The sequence below is a fragment of the Hippocampus comes genome, unplaced genomic scaffold (assembly GCF_001891065.2).
Source record: "Hippocampus comes isolate QL1 unplaced genomic scaffold, H_comes_QL1_v1.1 scaffold381, whole genome shotgun sequence".
Taxonomy (NCBI): Eukaryota; Metazoa; Chordata; class Actinopteri; order Syngnathiformes; family Syngnathidae; genus Hippocampus; species Hippocampus comes.
In genome coordinates, this window is record NW_017805016.1 from 756768 (window position 1) to 779305 (window position 22538).

Sequence of the window (22538 nt, forward strand, 5' to 3'; positions counted from 1 at the left end):
ATTTTGTTTTGAAAAACTATTTCAATCACTCAGTGGCAACAAAATTAGGGACACTTGCTCATCTCAAAGCTCGAATGGGAGCAATTAATTCTCTTCTTAACCTTTTAGCAGCCCAAAATACATTAGCATTTTTTTGTGTAAATGAAATGCTTTAAGACTCCCACATTACAAGCCATAAAAGTCGAGATTTTCCATTGAACTTCATATTGGCAGTATAAATATTCATGGTACTGCATTTGTAATTTTCCCAATTGTTACAATAATGAGGGAGAGAGAGAGAGAGAGAGAGAGAGAGAGAGAGAGAGAGAGAGAGAGAGAGAAAGAGAAGGGCATGATAATACCGGTATCAGAAACAGGGTTAAAAGTTAATACTTTCAATAAAATTAAAAAAAAAAAACTGTTCAAATATTTGGGGACATTGGATTGCTTAGCATTATTTCATTGCTGATTGTTTTTAGAGCACGGAAATGTTGCAGAAAATGCTCAAGCTAGTGTAGTTTTTACTCTTTTTACCTCATTACATGCAGAGCGCAACGGCACACCTGTTAAATCATTTCTTTAAAGCGGTTATCGACCAAACTGTTAAGGGCATCTATGGTCTTTAAAACAGATTATTTCCATCCATCCATTTTTTTGAATCCGTTTCTCCTCACAAGAGTCACGGGAGTGCTGGAACCTATCACGCTTCTTTTGGGCAGTAGGCGGGGGACACCCTGAACTGGTTGCCAGTTCTGAGTGGTCGAGTGGGTATCAACCACGTATCAGATGGCAGGTGGAGGCAGAGCGAACGTACATGATGAAAGGAGTCAAGAGGTGCTGTCTAATCCGATTATGATGGCGCTCAGATCACACTGGAAGTTAAGCGAGATGAAATAAACTGCAGTTTTTTTTGTCACATGGCTTGATCAAGATTCTCCTGCTGATGTTTTATTTTAAAGCCAGTGCGCATGTATAATAGTATATCGGGCTATAAAAAAAGGGAAGCAGCGTTGAACTACAGCAGTCACTCCAGTGGACAGCCTATCATGTTATCAGGTATGTTATCATTATTGGTGCATGAAAGGGAAAAAAAATTGACAATTAACAGCAAGAAAAATAGCCAGACCGAAAACACACAAAAATAAAAACAAAACAAAAAATAAATGAGTCATATTTCACACGCATCTAACGAAATGGACTTTAGCTTTACCAGCACGTTAAATGTTGATAATCTGGAAACTGTACAAGCCATACATTTTCTCTGGGAAAGTAGTAACGGAATTCAAGAAGGAGCTTGAAACAGTCTGAAGCCCTGTGTGAGTTCCCACCACATTTGCAGAAACATTGCACCCGTCGCTCTTTGAAGGGAATCTCAGAACTGAGAAAGACTAAAATAAGAACCATCAAACATATTGAACAGAAGGAACAGGGGTCATGCAGAGGTCAGAGGATGTCTTGAAACAAGCTTTTTTTGTAATGTGGTCGCAAAAAAAAAAAAAAAAAAAAATTAAAATTTTTTTTTTTTTTTTTTTTTTATCTTCAGGGCGAAATACACAATATGTATACAACAGGGACAACAGATGGTCACTGTCGGCTGTCACCATGCCATAAAAACATCAAACTCGTTCAGCCGCCGAAGGGAGAAAATTATTTCATCACTTGCTGCGCTGCTAACAACTTATCCAATCATAAAACTAAACGCAGCCATGTTAGATTTGTGATCGACATTGAGTAGGAGAGGATGGCGATGAATTAATGAGAACGGACTCCTTGTCTGCTTTCGCCAAACTGGGATTAAACGTAAATGCACCAGCAAAACCCAATGCAACAAATTTGAGGTGGAACACACTATCTGTGGCATGGAAGATGATCAACACCTTTTTTTTGTGGCCCATTTTAGATCAAATTACCACCGGCTCAGCAGCTCATAGGAGATAATAGAGCAATATCGAGGATTTACAAAAAAAGGAAAGCAAGAAGATGGCAAAAAAAAAAGATGGAGAAATAGATATGTGGCTAAGAGACGAGAGTTTTAGGTGGCGTGTTAAAGCAGCAAAGACCTCGGGGGAAGTAATACACAACAGTACACTTTGCAGCATCCACACGAGCCGCATTAATGGATGTGTGCGTGTTTAGCCTTCAGGGGTGCAGCAGTCCTGTTTCTAATCTGTCAAAGAGACACTGATCCTTGAGGACAGCTCCCAGGTGACCAGTGGGCTCAGTGGCCCGGCCAGTGACAAGCCACTGGGCACGCTGGACCCCCGCTGACCTCCAGCCACACACATACACAAGCTAACACGTACGCAATATACGGACAAACAACACAACAAGCTGTTTTAAATCGGCTTATGTTTGTGCTGAAGGTGAAACGAGCTGAGGTTCTAAAAAAGGGGGCAGACTGCATGTCGAAGATGCGTGTTAACTGGGAGGGGTTGGCAGCGAATGAATTTTGACATGACAACTTGACTTTAGAAAAATAAAGCAGCAAATAAATCAATGACATAATCCCACAAAATATGTCATTGGAAATATTCTAGATTTTTTTATCTTGAAAAAAAAATCAATTTTTGTAACATGACAACTTTTTTTCCCAATGCCATTTAGGGTTACTATGCTATGCTTAATTGGTTTAATTGGCGTTAGGATTGTGACTCATTTCACAGGAGACATCTGAGGAGCCCTGTTCTTGAAGCACATGGCTGCCGGATCAATATTTCAATCAGAGCCTTGCGGGGATCAGGAAACAGGCAGAGGGGGCAAAAATGTGGAAGCAGGGAACCCGGATTAAGAGAGCAGACAGCAGGGGTGAGTGAATTAGAGAGATGGTAATGCGGCGGCAGAGCGAGAGACGTACCTGCTGGCGTAATGCTCGATCCTGCTGTGCGTGTCTGCATGGGGCAGCTTGGGGGACGAGCACGGCCTGGGAAACACAATGACACTCGAAATACATCATCACAAATACATATAGGATGGCACAATGAAAAATTAATCCGGACATATTGCCAGGATAATCCAGAATCAGGAAGCATTGAGGTAAAGACTTTTCTTTTTGAACCCCAGTAGGAGGTTGTTTTCATTTTTGTTTATTGCGACCAGGATTATAAAAAAAAAAAAAAAAGAACAAAAATCCACATATTTTATCTGAGTTGGGTCGGAGTTTGAATCGTGACGTTGGTCTTGCTGTGTAAAGTTTGCATGTTCTCTCTGCACTCTGTGTATTGGCGGTTGTGTTGGGGCAAGGGAGAAGCCCTTGACTCTGAACTCAACTCAACTGTATTTATAGAGCACTTTAAAACAGCCATCACTGTATACAAAGTGCTGTACATGGAGCAAATATCATTTATGCACCAATGAAACAAAAAATTAAAAACGAAGACAGTAGAAAGCACAAAACAGTAAAACTAAGATCAAGTCTGAGTCATGCCGAGGCAAATGCCAAAGAATACAAATGAGTTTTGAGATGAGTTTTAAAGATGGGCAGCGAGGGGGCTTGCCGTAGGGCGGTCATTCCAAAGAGAGGGACCAGCAACGGAAAAGGCTCAATCCCCTCTGAGCCTCCGCTTAGTTCTTGGTACTTCTAATAAGGTCTGGTCCACAGGTAAGGGGGAGCGAGGCCATTTCAAGATTTGAATACAAATAATAGGATCTTAAAAAGAACTCTAAAACGTATTGGGAGCCGGTAAAGGGATGCCAGAGTAGGAGTTATGTGCTCCCTCTTACGAGTACCAGTCAAGAGACGAGCAGCAGCATTCTGGACCAACTGGAGACGCTTCATGGAGGATTGGCTGACTCCAAAATAAAGTGAATTACAGTAATCCAGCCGGGATATGACAAAGGCATGAATTACTCTTTCAAAGTGCTCATGAGAAAGGAGAGGTTTTACTTTCGCCAGCTGCCTCTGTGTCTGGCCACCCCTGTGGATATGAAGCAATGCCTTAGTTTGAGTCACCACCATAAGTGTATTTCATGCTGACTTGATATACTGTGATGATGTTGAGTGGTCGGTATTGTTTTTTTCAGACTTTGGCTGGCAACTTATACTCAAGTGCAATGTGTACATATTAAAATTAGAGCTTGGATTGGCACCCAAAATCCCCGTTCCCTAATCATGTTGACTTTCTTTTGGCGGCTCACAAATGCTTTTAGTGGTGGTGTTAATGCACCCAAAATATTTGCTAACCACCCCAAAAAGGCAGATGAAGAAGCGGAAGAAGAACAAAAAGAGTTAGCAGAATTTTTGCCATGACAAGGATTTACTATTTTCAGCTTGAAGAGTCGCAATAACCAATCACTTTTCTAATCTTTGGCCACAACGCAATGTGGGATTCTAGTTCAGGTAAGCCATTTTAAACTAAAATATTTTAGCCTATTGCACAACAGGAATAGTACAGGCACAGGACATCATTTCCTTTCTTTATTGTTATAAATTACAGAAAACATTTTTGATTTCGTTTAAAGGTGAACAAAATAAAAAGTTAAATTAGGTACACTATTAAAAAAAAAGTCTCACAGATCAATTCACATTAAGATGGTGTCTCATTTCCTGTGCAGGTGTACTCGATCGTCTCATAAGTAGTTTTAAGAAGTGTAAAAAGTTTCATCTTGATTCCATTATTCAACATTTTGTTCCCTTTACCGAAAATCCCCTCTTGTTTATTTAAAGTAGCCTTAAAATAAAGGATCCGACGATATTACATCACATTCACAGGCTGCCATCCCATAAACACGCTAATGTGGGCACACGAAGCGCCTTCAGCATTGCTTCCTGATGACTTCATGGATTTTAGTCTCATTGCACTCGTTCCCCCCCTTTGGCTCAAACGAGCGCATGTGAACATCGTGTGTGAGCCGGAAAACATTATGGTGACGCTGAGCACTCCCTTTCAGCCCGTCGGAGGAGTACAAATAGTCGGGGCATGATCATCTGCCTCCGACTGCATGCGTGTGCGTGTGCGTTATATGATACTACCGGTATTTTCATGATGTCAACCTGTATTGCTAAAAGTGCTCGGGTATGAAAATCTGTGCGTGCTGATGCCTTTCTGGGATCAGCTCCTTCGTGATTAGTGTCCCTCATCTCTGATTCGACCCCCCGATTAGTGCTAACAAGTTGACCTCAAGTCTGAAGAAAGTCTCAAGTCTTAAGCCTCAAGTCCCAAGTTACTGTAGCAATAATCCAAACCATGTCAGGCTTCACCAAAAATTAAAAAAATGTCCAGTTAAATGTTATCTGCATATTTTGCCCTCAGTATTTGCACTCGTGTTCATCTGTATTCATTCACAATCATATCTGGGTTTTTTTTCATGGTCCCAAACCAGCCTCTGCCTTGTCCATTTAACTGAATTCTATAGAATCATATCATTTGGATAAAATGCGTTTCATTCGAGCCTCAACATGATTGTATTTTTTACTCTAGGTATTTCCGACCAGCTTACATCCTTTATCAATGTATGGCTTGCTGCACTCCGGTGGGACAAATGTATCATGCAATTTTGGTTTTAAGAAAGTGGAGATAACCTCTGCTGAACCTGGCGAAGAACTACATGATTATTAGAACTGGAAGCTCACAAGCAATATCAGAAAAAAAGCAAGATTGAGAATTAAAAAAAAAAAAAAAAACATTAGGTCATTTTACAACCTGTGCAACCTGAGAGGAATTTGAAGGGTTAAAAACCTAAACATGTATTTTATTTTAATGACAAGAACTAATATGAGTGAGAAAATGGAAAATGTTATGCAGTAAAAGAAGAAAAAAACAAAAATCTGGCCACGAACAAGTTTGAGGGGAGGTAAAAATCAATCAAGGCCTGAGGCTTAGGTGCCCATTGTATTTTGTTTGCACTTTATTTCATTCATTTTGATAGCTTTGGTTTGTTTTGTCAACTATATCTAATTAAATGACCATGTTCTCCGGAGACTTGTTTTTTTTTTATCAGTTGGAACACATGAGAAGGAATTCAGAGAGACGGGTGGGTGACATTTAAAATTACATTTTTGAAAAAGTTGGACTCACGTCTCTGAGCTGTCAGCCTCCAGCACAGACTGAACGGGCAGGTAACCTCTCTGAGGGTGCTTGGTGAAGTACTGCTTTGATCTGAACTTATTTTTCAGAGTCTTGGCGAAGTCCCTCATCTTCTCTCCCGAAGTGGTCTGGCAGATGAAGGCGGAGAGCGGCGGAGAGTCGGCGAATGCATGGCGGGAGAAGACGGGGTTACAGACTGATTAAAGATTTTTTTTTTTTTTTTTTTGTCATGTTACTTGTAGAAAATGATGAATAGACCATGTAGTCTATTAACAGCACTGGCTAAGACATATGTACAGATAGGAACTTGGATGTTATGCACGACAAATACTGATTCATATTCTTGCTGCAACAAGGAGGATAAACTAAATAGAAATTTATTGTAACACAAAAATGCAACTCTGTACCTCCTGTGACAAGTAAGGGGACACACTGTAGTAGAAAAAAAAATCTTCTTTGGCTTTCCCTGGACCCAAAAAGTTTGACAACTGCTGCTCTAAAATCATTACTGTGCTCGCGTTGACATTCAATTTTACCCTCCAGCATTTAACATATTGGATTGGAAGCGGTAGTTTTCTATCGATAATATCGGATGTCGAATCTTTCATGTAGCCAGCGACTCAGAACTATTAATCGGTGAATAAAATAAGTTATGAGACAGAATATCAGTGCCTTATAGTCTCCTTTTGATTTAAATTGGACCTGCAAGTACAATCATTCAAGTGTAAAGTGAATATCAATATGTGAGAGGTGTGAGCAACCCTACCAAATTTGTAGGATTGAAAAAAATATCAATAAAAAAATTAAGTATTTAAAAAGAGGCTACCGTTCTACTCACAGTTGCTGTGGGCGTGTCCTCTGAAACCACGCCCTGCTCAACTGTCAATCAAATATCACTACTGCGACCTGGAAAAATGGATGTGACTTACTTGGTGTACCATCTAAACATGTTTGAGGGACAAAAATATATCCAGGTATAAGCCTGCTGGTTGGAATATTTCCCACTGGGTTGTTGTGATACTTTTCAATGCAGTGACAACGAGACGCTCGAAAACGGCCAAACCAGTACGAAGAGAAGATACGATTTTGGGATGGAGGCAGAGCTAGTTCGCTATATGCACATCATAACAGTACAACCGCTGATGTGGGCAAAGGTGCAAAGTTCTTATTCAGTTGGGGAGGAGCAAGTTATCCCCAACATACATGACAAGGCACTGTTTTAGCAATGGCTCAGTCTTTACGCATCTTTTCTGTGATTATGTTCAAACGTGTCGAATATATTTAGAAACAAATCAATAATTTCACTTTGAAAGGTCTTTTCAATTTCGGCGTTGTATTTCACTACATCATTGATTCCCAACTTTTATGGAACTCGGGCACATATTGTAATTTCAAGAAAAGCGCATAGGACACCACCAACCAAAATGTCACCAAGAAAGTATTCGGTATACTAAAATAGTGACGATATTGTCAATTTACACACACATGTATTTACATAGGCTGTAGTCTGGGCCCATGTAGTTGAACTCAAAGCTATTTGATTGTATTTATGAAAACAGTTGGCTACACAGATTAATTGCACCTCCTGCCATCTCGTTTAAAACCATTTCATTGTTGTGCTTGTCACTTTCACCAGTGGCATAGATAGATGAACAAACATACATTAGTTGTAGTGAATAAATAACAATTTTCCAACCACTTAAGTGAAATTGGATCATTTCTCACACAGAGCATCTGATGATCTCCCACAGCACGGTGGTTGGGAATCACCGCCTGACATAAACTATGCTCAAAGAAACACAAACCCTCCTGTGCCATGTGTGCAAAATAAAATCTGGCAGATGCTGATTTAATTGCGGCTATCAAAGCCTAATCAAAGCAGGGCGCATAAACGCTTATCTTACTGGGGTGTAGTACTCCATGATGGGGTAGTGCAGCTTCTTGCCCTTGGTAGTGCGTCCGGTTAGAAAACACGTCTGGCAGATGTCCACGTTGAACTGCTTTAAACTGCGATACCTGCCAAGAGCAACAAAACTCAACGCGGGCTTGCAGAATGAAGGCTTGATGCTGAGGTTTTGATTCATTCATTCATGCATGCATGCATGCAAGCGGTCTGTCCTGCAAGGTCGATAACCTGATTATCGCAGTATGGCCACTGCTTGATGTGTAATTTCCTAACTGCCCTTGCTACTCAATAAATGATGAATCAGAGGTAAACATTTAGACACTGTGACGTTTCCACCTGCCTGAAGCCTTTGATGGGACATTGTTTGCAGATGTAACATTTGGCCTGGTGCTTGGTGGACTCGGCCGCGGTCACCCGGTGGAGTACAGGCAGCCAAACCAAGGACTGGGGTTCCAGGCTCATCCACTCCAGGAAATGAGACACCTCGATGGCTGGTTTGCCTGAGGCCTGCGCACACAAGGGAATAGCGGGGGCGCGGCAGATTGTAAAGAATCCAAATATAGACCAATAAGCATGTTGGCCTGTGATTTCATGAGGCGAGAAGGTGCATTTGAAGCAATGCAAACAATAACGCATCAGGCAAAACACTCTGGCTCTGTACTCTCGCAAAGAATGAGAGCACAATGGTGTATATCTGTTATCAAAGGTAGGAAAGTGAGTGGCAAAAGTGAAAAGCTGGCAGAAAAACAGGTGGCGGCGGCAGCAGCTTTAGCAGGGAAGCCCAGACTTCCTTCTCCCTAGCCACTTCTTCCAGCTCTTCCCGGGGAATCCCGAGACGTTCCCAGCCCAGCTGGGTGACATAGTCTCTCCAGCGTGTCCTGGGTCAGTCCAGGGGCCTCCTGCCGGTGGAACATGCCCGGCTCCTCTCGACGTGGAGGAGAAGCGCCTCTACTCCAAGCCCCTCCCGGATGACCGAGCTTCTCACCTTATCTCTAAGGGAGAGCCCGGACACCCTGCGGAGAAAAACTCATTTCAGCCGCTTGTATCCGGGATCTCGTTCTTTCGGTCACGACCCATAGCTGATGACCATAAGTGAGGGTTGGAACGTAGATCGACCGGTAAATTGAGAGCTTCGCCTTTAGGCTCAGCTCCTTCTTTACTACGACAGACCACAAACACCTCCGCTTTGAAGTCCAAGTATCGGAAGAACAACGCGTATGCGTTTGTGTCTGCCTGGTTGCGTCACTCTTGGTGAGCTGCTTTTGAGAAAAATTCAAGATGGGATCAAAGTGAAGATATCCTCATAAAGGAGCGACTTGCTAAGCGATGAAAATCGTCGATGTGCTAAATTCTCATTAAGTCGGCATCTGAGGTGCATTAAGAGGTTGATTTCCCCCGGGGCTTCCTCTGCTGCTCAACCAGAGCTGCATCAAAAATAAACGCGTGTGTGTGTGTGTGTGTGTGTGTGTGTGTGTGTGTGTGTGTGTGTGTGTGTGTGTGTGTGTGTGTGTGTGTGTGTGTGTGTGTGTGTGTGTGTGTGTGTGTGTGTGTGTCCACAGACGGTGAGCTTTAAAGAAAGTGTAGCTTCTCCTGAGATTAAAGAGGGGCTCCTCTAGCATGCCCTGTTCTTTCCACCAAAGAGCTCAAATGAAGTTACATTTCCATGAAGGGTAAGGTTCAGTTTGTCACCTTGCTGTTTGCAAAAAATCAACTTTGCTCTAGAATAAAATATCAATGAATAAACATGTCTAAGGATCCTTACTGTGATGTTTTACCTGGTTTTGAAAACATAGCGTACGGTAATGCCAAAGAAAAAATTGCATCACAATATCAAGTCACTGAATAGTGACTCTTCACGTACAATCCAGCCCAATCATATTTTATCTCTGAGTATCAGATTTAGTCGGTCTCAAGCTGGTAACATACAATCGTTCGTCTCTGTCAGACCTTCCTGAATGCATTTCCCTGATACCTAACGAGGCTCGTCACAGTCTAATAATTGAAAGTGTTGTCTGCAGACCTTTGGCCTCCTTCAATGACTGCATGTAATTGCCTTAATTGCATGTACCTAAGCGGGTTCATGAGGTGATTACATTTAAGATTACAATCTTAGATTTACACATCCCACTTGTTCCAACCTGAAGATTATGCTAATGCCTGACTTCGTTGAACATGAGCGAAGGCAGTCGTGACATCACTACCTAAGAATATGATGTGAATGAGTATGTCGTATCAGACTGTTATACACATACTGCAAGAAACCTCCAATGATTGTTTTGAGCAGGCCTCCCAACAAGTTTTTCTCGGGTACACTATAGGATTCAGTGTCACGGGACAGCATTTCATTTCTAAGGAAGTTCTGCAAGGTTCTGTTCTTGAATGACAGTTTCCCGCTCTCTCTAAAACAAAAACAGTTGGGTGAACTCAAAATTTCAAGTCAACAAACTGTGAATAAATACAAATAAAATTGAGGGAGTTCCTCAAGGTTCTGTCCTTGAACCACAGTTTGTCCTTATTTACACTTGTAATGTCTTTTCCAGAGTGGTGACTGCATCAACCTCACAGTGCAGAAGTCATGGGTTCGATCCCGGCTCCGGCCTTCCTGTGTGGAGTTTGCATGTTCTCCCCAGGTCTGCGTGGGTTTTCTCTGGGTACTCCGGTTTCCTCCCACATTCCAAAAACGTGCATGGCAGGCTGATTGAACACTCAAAATTGTCCCTTGGTGTGAGTGTGAGAGCGGATGGTTGCTGTGTGTGCCCTGCGATTGGCTGGCAACCAGTTCAGGGTGTCCCCAGCCTACTGCGCGAAGACGGCTGGGATAGTCTCCAGCACCCACCGCGACCCTTGTGAGGATAAAGTGGACAGGAAAATGGATGGATGGATGGATGGATTATGGCTGCAATTATTTTTTTGCACCCTCATGTCATGTCTGGGGGCTCTATTAAAAATAATAGATAGATAGATAGATAGATAGATAGATAGATAGATAGATAGATAGATAGATAGATAGATAGATAGATAGATAGATAGATAGATAGATAGATAGATAGATAGATAGATAGATAGATAGATAGATAGATAGATAGATAGATAGATAGATAGATAGATAGATAGATAGATAGATAGATAGATAGATAGATAGATAGATAGATAGATAGATAGATAGATAGATAGATAGATAGATAGATAGATAGATAGATAGATAGATAGATAGATAGATAGATAGATAGACCCTTGATATTGCACTTTGATGTGCTTACTTTTCGCCAAGGATATTTGAGAGTTTTCACTGTTCTGGAATTAACTTGGAAGTAATATAAAGTGCATGAGTTTAAAAAAGGTCGAAAAAAATCTAAACTCAGCTTCAAAAAATCACCCGGAGTTGAGAGGGCAAGCGTGGAACAGAATAGAATGAGCATAATCAGGATGAACGTTGGATATCAGGTTGTTAAAATTCACCAATCCTTTGGTTGGCCATTTAATTGCAAAATCATGCGCCGTCCCCATCGGAATGTCGCAAGGTAAAGTTCACGCAACCTGCGGCAGACTGAAGGTTAACACATAACAGCGTGTTCAACATGATCGGGCTTCATCCTGCCAAGATGTAATGTATATTTGGCATGTGGCTAGAGTATGCGTCACCTATCAGTGAAAGTACGTAGTCTGTGCATTAAAAGCAATCTCATGCAAAATTGAGAAGTGTGAATGTTTGTGAGCCTCCACGCCTTGAGAACGAAACATTTAAGGTCTTCTTCCCTGCTGCGTGAAAACAAAGGAATGATTGTGCTACTTGTATTTATGGCTGCAGGATTTACACTGACGGCCCAAGAGAACATATCCAATGTCATGCCTTCATCTGATATTTTTTGGACTGTATTTTCTCATCCATTTTTAGTGGCTCATGTCCCATATGGCATGTTGACATTTACAGAACACATGAAACAATCTATAGACATCTGGATGATGGCAAGCAGATTCATTATTTCAATTAAGTCGATGAAGACTGGAACATATTTGTTATAAATAATACATTTTAATTCAAATCGGTGAGATTGGGTAATTTCCTCCTACACAATTCATGATCTCTTAATGACTTGTTTCTTTATTGATTGTTTTTCATGAAAAATGAGATACCGGGCCTGATGGTTTCATCATGTAAGATGTGAATGTCTGTGATCAGCTTCCAACGGGTCTCACCATGCGGAAGCAGCTGCGGACGCTGGGCTCCACGTTGCTGCCCCCGAAAGCGGCCACTTCGCCCAGCTGGCGCGGGATTTGGATGGCCTCGTGGAGCAGCAGGCTGAGGTGACGCTGGTCCGTTAAGCCTCCGTTGCCGGACACTTGGCGGAATAAATCTGCCACAGTATAAGACCGTAGAAATGTTTAAAAAAAAAACGTTTCCATGTCCTTCCAAACATCAACAATGCAAGCCATCGAATGAATAATGTTAAGTGACCGGAAATTCTTTTTTTTAATGAACAAGCAATTACCGTATTTTCCGGATTATGAATCACCGTTTTTTTCATGGGGGGTGGGGGGACTGATATATGCAATTTTGAAGACGTTATTAGTATATCATTTCATGTTATTTTCTCATTAAACCAGAGGAGGGCGCTCTAGGCCAGTGTTGATAAGTTGACGACGAGTGTGACGCAGTCGATGTAGAAGAGGCATATCGTACACTTATTCAACCTGTTGTTCTCTATTTTAGTTTTATTTTAAACTCAACTGGCTTTCAAGATGACACGTCTGTTGTTGGTGTTGGATTTTATCAAATAAATGTCCCCAAAAATGCGACTTATACTCGAGAACGATTTACATGTTTTTTTTTTCTTCTTTATTATTCATTTTATGGCTGGTGCGATTTATACTCCGGAGTGACTTACAATCCAGAAAATACAGTCCTCCTCCTGACCTTAGCTTTGGGTCAGTTTGAGGTGAATATATTGCACTCAAAATTTTGCCACGAAATAAAAAGTTTCCCTCCCACAAAAACCCTAGGTTTCAAACCCGATAGGGTTGGGCTGATGTCTGTTGCATTGGATTTTCACAGAATTCATGACATTTTGGATGCAATCCTAAAATGCTCTTTCAAAAAATGCTAACTCAAGCCTTATCAACTCAATCTTGGCATTCGTCCTAGAGCAGGCTTTAAAACTTCCATGTCTAACACACATTTACACGTAAACACGTGCAAGCATTTTAAGATGTTGGAGGCGGCACAGGTATGCCGACATGTTTTATGCCACTATGCACTTATTTAACGAGTGCCCTGTAATGTATGCTGCTCCGCCAAAATTAGAATGTTTCAAAGATTCATACAGCTGCTTGTGAAAGGTGCTGACTTGTCATTTTGGAGGTTGTAAATTGTAGTGCTGGGCTGTACTGCGAGGTATTCTTAATCATTTGCTCATTATTTATTAGATAGGTATTTTATAGTTGATGTAGTATTGTTCATACTGTGTACACGTACACAAAAGTATGCACATTTTCAACAGTGTGTTCATATCGTACACATAGTACTATGTGGCATTTTTCTTTCTCTTGTTCCCATTTTAAACACATTGACTTAGATTTTAACTTGTTCATTTTGAATTTAAAGGGATGAGGGGGGCCACAATCTTTCATCAGTGCTACTTACTCGGGGGCCATATAGGACGGCACACTTCCTCACCAAATGTATGAAAAAAAAATACTTCAGATATGGACAAAATACATCCCAGTCAGCAAAATTAGGAATATGTATATGGGCAGAATATGCGCTCTTAATATCTTTCATTTTTTTCATAATAAATTTCTCAATGCATGCATAAACGATCCACACTCCTAACTAACTAAATAACCAAGCAAATGCTGTGAATTTATCCCCCCCCCCCAACCGATACATAGGGCTCTCTTGCATGAAAATTACCATTAAAGTACGGCACAAAACTGCAAAACAGCAAACCACCATTGAACACGAACTAATTTTGTGCATTTTCGCCACAAAAATCCACTCACGCAAGCTTTTAATATTATTTCGGCCATGTGTTTGTCCTGCTTATCATTCCACAATCAGCATAAAAATCAAAATAAAAATTAGGTCCATTCATGTTGCAAAAAAAAAAAAAAACAACACCCCCCCAAAAAAAAAAAAACGGAGCTACAAAACTTTTCTTACTGTCAGAAACTGGGTGAGTAAAGGGCTTTTTTTTTTTTTTTTAACTTTTTCCCCTCAGTCTCTTTTGGGGTGGAAAACACTTATTGGTGGCAACATTTTGGGAAGTTAAAAAAAAATGCTTTTAAAAATTGAAACCTCTTCCTCTGCCGAAATGAACAAGTTGGTATGCTCCCTTACTACATTTTAATGTTGGTCATGATGGCGCCCCCTGGATAGCCAATTATTTTTGAGGTGGTGTAATAAGTTTGAGAATTGCTGCACTAATTAATTAGATTCCATGTTTTCAATGAGTATGGACTGTGTGTGTTCTTGCATGAGTGAGCGTGTACGTAGTTGTCAACACACGAATTAAACAAGAGTAGTGAAATATCAGTGACAAACTTATGAAGGGGATTAAAAGGCAGCATCTGTGTTTATGGCCATCGGAGGCAAACGCTTAACATCTACGTGTAAATATTTGTCTTAAGAGCGACATCTGGAGCTTGGCGAGCGCGACGGCCAACTGGACACCTCATGGCCGCCTGACCTTGGGGACATTTTAATTGAGGAGAAGTTCTGTTCCTCAGTCCTCACAGATGGTGCTCCGACTGTGAGTAATCTTTGTAAATGTTTCTCTCCGTCGGCGTTGTCGTCTTGGGTCTTGAATCAACTGCTACTGGCCAGCTGCCCCAAAGTCCAGCTGTGAGGCTCCAAAAATGGATTTCCCTTTTTCAACGGTGATGGGAAGAATGAAGTACAAATACTTGGATGCTAGACAAGCAATTCTCGTTTGCAAGCGTCTTTTGTTATTTTCGGGTTATCATGGCTGAGTATCAGCGACCTAATTTGAACTTTGTCAATCTTTTTGGAAATAAACCTTTTTGTAAAGACCTTCATCTCTGTCTACGTTTGTGGGATCCGGATTATGACGAATGACAACACAAGGAAGTGAGAGATGAGAACAAAATTCTTCTGTTCTCCAGGATTGCCGAAGGAAAGGACCGTAATAAAATGCAGGCAAATGACACAGGCCATGTCAAACGTGATGTGTCTGTTTTTGCCGCGAAAAATGAATGCCCATAGTTCGGACACCCCGAAAAGATTCAAAATCTGGAGTCGTTTGGAACGGGAATTGTTCAGACTAAAATGACGCCCAAACTTAAACTACGTTATTTGTAACCCTGGCAGTGACTGATACATTTCCAATAAACACTGCGTCGTGATGCCACATAATGTTATTTAATATGCCCACTGGCTGTGTGAATGCCGGTATCTCACGCTACAGTCGAGAGCAGGGGTGTCAAACTCATTTTTTGTCGCAGGCCACATTGGAGTTGCCATTTCCCTTGGAGGGCCATTATGACTGTGAAACCACATCAAGAAGTCAAGAATAATAGTTTCTTCAACTATTTAAGTGACTGTAATGAGGGGTTTGGTAACGAGAAAATACTGACAACAGCTCTCATTTATTACATATAATCATTTAAAATTTTGGTACAGATTTTAGGAAGCATCATGCAAGTTGACATGCTTGATTGGCTTTTGTGGGCCATTTAAAATGATGTAGCGGGCCAGATTTGGCCCCCGGTCCTTGAGTTTGACACCTGGTGTAGAGTGTAATCAATACTTTAACGAGAGTCCTTTTTTTTTTTTTTTTTTTTGAACAGAAGTTTCTTCACTTCTACTTCAGTACTGGGTGTGAGTACCAGATGGGCGTTCCAACACAGTGACAAGCACATAAATAGTAAAACATCACGGCGTACTTTACAATGGAAAAGAGAACGCCTCGGAGGAAAAATGCCAGGGAGGGGCATGAAGAGCGTGTGTGAATGAACTCTGGTGGCGAGCAATGCTTTTAAGGGCCCTGGGCATGGAAGAAGCAGGATTCACCATTAATGTCATCGGAGACGGTTCTTCCATTAAGAGCCTTTTGTGCATCTGCGTGTAATGGCTGCAATTGGTGGCTGGTTGCATTACTCACTCACATTTGTATTTCTCCTGGACGTCGGCGTTGCACAAGCTCACCAGGCCCATCTTGAAGCTCAGCACACGCATCTTGCCGTTGCGAGCGCTAAGTGGAATGAAGAGTAGAGGTTTAGAACAACGAACAACGTGTAGACAGGCATTAGTGATGCTTCCGTGCTTTGCCCAGTGAGAGGAACAAAAGTGAGGATGAATTACGAGGGGTCACGGTAGGACAGCACAGGTCAGTGCAGTGGTGTGAAATTGGATTAGGGGCACAGCCACACTCTCCAAACACTGCAGGGACTTGAGGAATTGTTCTTGGGTATGTGCCTCGCACGGAGATAATATGATGACACAAGTAGGGAGGCACACATGCATGCAAACTAGACAATATCTTTCAAAAGTTTGAGGGTCACTTCGAAGATTCATGTGCTTAGCTCTAAAAAGTACAAACATTTCTGTGTGACTGAATGCGAATCAGTATGCAGGACTCTACTTTATAAAAATATATCTACACATACACGGGTGATATTCTTCGAAATAAGCCATTTCTATGGTCCACAGCATACGGCGCGACACGGCCGAATGCCACTGCGGTAGACCATCGTGAAACAAAATTACAATTGGCGACTCCTCACTACACACCAAGCGATCGAGCAACGCATATCTAATGACACCTGAACGTCTAAAAAACTGTGACTAAACATAACTACTGTATTAATTTTATTGAGCCACAAAAACATGGTGTGATTGGCAACGAAGAAAAAAATTGATACAAAGACATAAAACAGGCCAGGATAAAAATAAACTATTTCGATAGTCTGTTAGCAATGAGTGGTTGCCCCATTTGCTTACTGCGCACATGCAACGGAGACTCTCCACGCTTTGCTTTATAGCCACAGTTTCATCTGAAATTGTAAATATACTGTAGTTCATAGTTGATGTTTTTTGAAAGGTGTTTACATTTATGACATTGCAACCTTTTCGCCAGTCATTCAAATTTCAAATTGCAGTAAAACTAGTCGTAAACTAGTCACTCATGAAAACTAGTGGCAGCACGTTGCCGTAAACTGAACGACCGATCAGTCAGTTTCGGCAGTGTCCGGATGTGTGCAGCGGAATTTAGTGACCCATAACTTCTGAACGATATTCCAGTCATTTCAAACGATTGTGGAAAGCACATTAAGTGTCACAAAATTAGCCGATTTCACCGAAGGGTAAGTACATTTGTGAGTAAACTGCTTGGGTTTAGGTTAAAATGTTCTCGAAAAATTCTTGCTAATGAGCGTGTTTGTGACATGTGATGCTCTCATTGTTTCTCTACTGTAATTTATGCAAACAATTGTTAACTATTGTATTTATTTTGCTTGCAAGGTGAACATAACAGTAGAAAAGGGTAAACGTGTTGGTCTTCATCGCACGCCTTTGTTCATATTTCACAGATCGCATGCAGGCGCAGCCGGGAGAGAGAACTCCATGAGCGTGATGAGTAACAATTTAACAGAGCGGCAAGATAATCATATCAGCATTAGAACTGGAAAAAAATCAGGGCTTGCGTCACTGGGAAGGAGAATATAATGAAATCAAGTTTGTTGCATGTTCCTCAAATGCATGCGGGTAGGAAAGAAAAAGTGAGGTCAACTTTCACGAGGGAGTGAATCCTCCGTTGGATGATTCGAGTCACATGAGAAGTCAAAGAGAGGCATTAACTGCGCTTGCACGTATTCAAAGTGGAAGCTGGAGTGAATCCACAGACACATAAGGAGGCAACTGGCTGACGTCTCCTTTCACACACACTCTGTCTTGCGGCACTTCCATTTTAAACCACCGCTTTTGCACACCGGGACACTAACCCCGTGCATCCACAGAACAAATACGTACACATAGAGGAAGCACCGATGAGACACTAAAAACCAAGAGATAAGAGCAGACCCCAATCAAGGATGTGGAATCCATGTGACTGTAATAAATATTTGTTCACGTAGAGTTGGTTCATGATCCAACATTAGGTGGTTTAAAAATGTTTTGGGATCCAGGGATCCGTTAAAGGCAAGACATTTTTCTAAGGGCACCTTTATAAGACGAAAGTGTCAAATAGAACCACGCCACGCCTATACGAAAATGCACCAGCTAACGCTAGCTGACAAACTGTGTACATTTTCACGTCAGCCGCCAGCAAATTTACTAAATGCTCTCCTCTAACGGTTAACGAAAAATAATTCGACTGCAGCAAAAATTAAGACAAGTGGTGGTTATTCAATCACCGAGTTAGTATAAGTTGACAGCTCGGTAAAAAAATATCAATGAAGTCATTCAATCCATATGACTATTATCCTCTTAGCAACGGGTGCAAAAAATATGAAGTGATTCAAGCCCTGTTTAGATTTATGAATACCTGCTTTATGTAACTTTGTGTCTTCATTATCATTCTGAAGAAAGTGAAACCGGCTTAAAATTTTAGGAGGAAGCCTCAATGTATTACTGTTGGAAAAAAAAGAAGGAAATAAGACACACGCACAGTAAAATGGTGTTCATGTTTGACATCCGGCTGAACAGTTTGGTTTGCATTTTCATTTATTTAAATGGGAACCAGTTTGCAATTTTAAAAAGAAACACTCCACAATGACGTTTGCAAATTAGTGAAAAAAAACAAAATCTTGGACCCCCCCCCCCCCACCCCACATTATTCTCATCTCATTACATTTTTTCTCTACAAATACGATGATTGGAATCATGAAACATGATTTTTTTTCCCAAGGCAACTTTTTTATTCCTTATTGGCATTTAGGGGAAGGAAACGTAATGTTTAATTGCCACTAGAATTACGAGTGCTTCTTCTAGATTGACAACCCCCAACGTACAGCGTAACGGGAGTATAAAAAGAAAGAAAGGGGGAAAAAAAAAGGATTTAGACAAACACATACACACGATATTCAGGGCCACTACTGTTATTTATTTGAACCACAAAAGCAATTACTGGAATTTATGCAGAGGCTGAAGTCTCTGATTGTCTCATTAGCTGCAAGTGCTTAAGCGCAACCCACCAAATTTACAACACTCATGGGATTCCTCTTGTGTGTTTCCGTTTGGCGCCGTCTTTCTTGTTCTTTGCTCTTTGGAGACGGCAAGAAATAACACAATCAGGGGCAAAAATATGAGGTTGAAAATTGCCATGAAAGAGGATTTGTCTCGGAAGGTAAGATTGATCCCGCGCACGGAGATTTAGTTGTGTTGTGGCGCTTTAAAGACGTCTGTACACAAAGCCACTGAAACATCAAATATGTTGGAGCAACGATCTTAATTTGACCATAATTGCGGATGGTAGAGTCAGATAACAAATGTCGTTTTTTAAAAAAAATGCATATTTTATCATAAAAGCTGTCATAGTCGGCCCCGAATGGCAGCGCGGTGATGAGTAACTGTGGCAAAGACACGCAGCTTATTATTGTGTTAGCTGTTGCGCCTCATTAAAGCTCAATTAATAATGATGTGCTGAGGATCTGACTGACTCACCTGTTCCTGGGTAATTAACGTGGCGGGCCGCAAAGTGAACGCAACCGCAATTCATGTTTGGATTTGACTCTGGTGTCATCTGTATTGCATGGAGCGGACATGGGCACTCCTGATTTAGACTCATGCTGTTTCGTGTCAGGATGACAATGACATCCTGGTCCAAGCAACCAATCTGACAGCTTCGATGGACTTGAAAGCCCTGATCCAGCCTGTTTTAGATGTTACCCTTCTCCCCAAAACCCAATTCGAAAAATCAGGATCGTTATCAGGATTCTGCAAAGCTTGCTGATGAGCTGATCATTTGAATCAGGAAGAAGGAAACATCTTAGACTGTCAGCACAGGGGCAATCGAGGACCGGACCCGAGCACCCCCTCCCCCCTCTACAGACTTGTATTTATTTATTTGAGTCCAGCCCACCTGTCGTAGATGTTGAGCAACCAGTTGAGACACATGTCCACGCAGAGCGGAATGTTGACCAGAACGGTCCTCTCCTCCTCCAGCTTCTCATAGAGCGCCGTCAGGCCGTGGATGACCTCCACCACGTCCATCACGTGCTCCGCTTGATGGAGCTCCTGATCCCGGAACACCTCGGCGAGGTTGTTCAACGCCACTAAATCCACTATGGACACAAACACACACACACAAAAGACACTCGAAAACACTGAGCTGCAGCATAACTAAGAGCAAGAAAAAGAGGGGGAGAAGGTCCCTAACTAAGCTACAGTAATTGTGTTACACACAGGCCAAGGGAAAATATGCAGGTGAGTTTTGTTAGTATGTGTTACTGCTCCGTGTGCGTTTTATGGTTGTAGCTGTTGGAAGGTTTAAATTGACTGAACCAGCTCTGCATAAAATATAGATGAATGTGTCTCAGGGGCTCAGTGGAGAGCAATTTGCTTGATTCACTGTGGAGAAAACGAATGAATCATTGCTATTCTTCAAAAGATACTTTTTAAGGCGGAGGTCTCTCTGAATTTCTTTTTCAATGCCCCCGTTGTATTTATCAGAATAATATTGTGGGAGAGTTGCCATAGCAAAGGTATGCGTGGATGATGGCGCACATTTCACTCCAGAATGCTTTGATGGTCTTGAGATCTCATTGTTCCCTGCAGAGATTCAAGACACTGCGTGCTAAGCAACATCAGAACATAACCAAGCCCTGTCCACATTTCACAGTACCGTAGTTTCTTTGTAGAAAGCAGATTTGACACTGGCTGTGGTTTTGCTTTTTCATTCTTTAGTATTAAGCAGTAGAAAATGGAACGGTTTCACCAAAAGCACTGGACTCTGACCGAAAACCCGAAAAAAGAGCTTTTTGTAACGAAGAAAGTTTTTTTTTTAAAAATAATTTAGTTGTGGTTAGCGCGTCGACCTCACAGTGCAGAGGTACCGAGTTCAATCCCACCTCCGGCCTCCCTGTGTGGAGTTTGCATGTTCTCCCCCGGCCTGCGTGGGTTTTCTCCGGGTACTCCGGTTTCCTCCCACATTCCCAAAACATGCCTTGCAGGCTGAAAGAACACTCTCAATTGTCCCTAGATGTGAGCGCAGATGGTTGTTTATCTCTGTGTGCCCTGCGATTGGCTGGCAACAGATTCAGGGTGTCCCCCGCCTACTGCCCGAAGACAGCTGGGATAGTCTCCAGCGCCCCCCCCCCCCCACCCCGCGACCCTTGTGAGGATAAAGCGGATCGGAAAATGAATGAATGCATTTATTTACAGATGCTGCATACAACCATTAAACGCACAACGCGCAGACGTGCTCGGTTCAAGTGCGAGTTGCCCAAACTTGTCCAACTTCCAACATTTTGCAATTTCTCTCTCCTAATCGACGGACCAAGCAGAGATTCACCCTAATCTTTGTCTTCTCCTCAAGAGATACAGTGTGCTGTATGTCGACAGCAGTAAACTGTTGCATGGTGAATATTAAGTGAATGAGTGAAACATTTTTGACATATGACTGCCTACAGTATTGTTTGTTGCCTGTTCAAAGATTACGAGAACTGATTATCTCGTACCATCAAAAAAAGTTGACGTGTATTTTTCGCAGCTATTCAGTAAAGACTTATACAGATCGCTTCTGGTTCAATTATAATTGCCAACCCGCTTCCATCATCCTCGCCTATATTTGAAAACAGGGCTGATTGAGCCTTTTTTTTAACACATTTAAGTGGATGCTTCAAGAGCTGCGACACAAATGTGGTCTTCCTGCTCCTCAAGTAATTTGATGGCGCGTCCCTATCGAGCAGCTAAATGGGTGCGCATCGACGGAAAGTATAATTGGCCCGATCAATAGCGAGGTTGAAAATAAGGACACAATCACCTAAAAACGTGTTCAGGATGCGCTCTTTATGCCGCGCCACTCAGCAAGCGTGCGGCAGGAGGGTGACTGCAGTTATCCAGACAATTAAGTCCTCGAATGATATGGAGTCAAAGACTGAAGGGGGGCGAGGAGATGAGAGAGCGGACAAGCCGACGAGTCACTGAAAGACACTTGACTCGCGTTTGTGTGCAGAACCAGGCAGCGAATGCAGGAAGTGTCGGAGTTAGTGTGGAGTGGACACGGGATCAAGGTCAACAGAGGTTAAACCATCAAGTGAAAGAGGACGTCACAAATCATGATGCCATTAAAGGACCATTATCGTATTACCACCTCTTCTATCCTTATGATTCACAGCACATCACTCGGAAGTGCATGTCATTTATAATGTATGGATTATTCTTCAAGATATTGCACTTGCTGGCCACTACATTAGCTGGACCAGTACTTCTCATTGACCCCGAGCTGTACTTTGGGGTTCAGCAAAATTAATTCCTAAAACATAGGTTATTTGTTAACACAGTGGAAATGACCGGTAGGTCAATATAACAAACACACTCTGCAGTTGGGCAGGACAGCTAAATTACACAGTCATTCAATTATTACAGGACAGCACACACACACACACACACACACACACACACACACACACACACACACACACACACACACACACTGATCTAGGTGACTATATTG

The 22538-nt window shown here is 41.9% G+C and overlaps 1 protein-coding gene across 1 annotated transcript in view; it reads right to left on the minus strand.

Moving 5' to 3' along the window:
- Positions 1-5989: 5989 nt before the first annotated feature.
- Positions 5990-22538, minus strand: part of drp2 (dystrophin related protein 2) — a 54502-nt gene continuing 37953 nt past the window's right edge. The window contains exons 11-16 of the mRNA XM_019863379.1: positions 19944-20145; positions 16033-16118; positions 12106-12263; positions 8249-8415; positions 7907-8018; positions 5990-6130 (exon numbers count right to left, since the gene is read on the minus strand). Coding sequence (XP_019718938.1) covers positions 5990-6130; positions 7907-8018; positions 8249-8415; positions 12106-12263; positions 16033-16118; positions 19944-20145 — 866 coding nt within the window. The remainder of the gene's footprint in view (positions 6131-7906; positions 8019-8248; positions 8416-12105; positions 12264-16032; positions 16119-19943; positions 20146-22538) is intronic.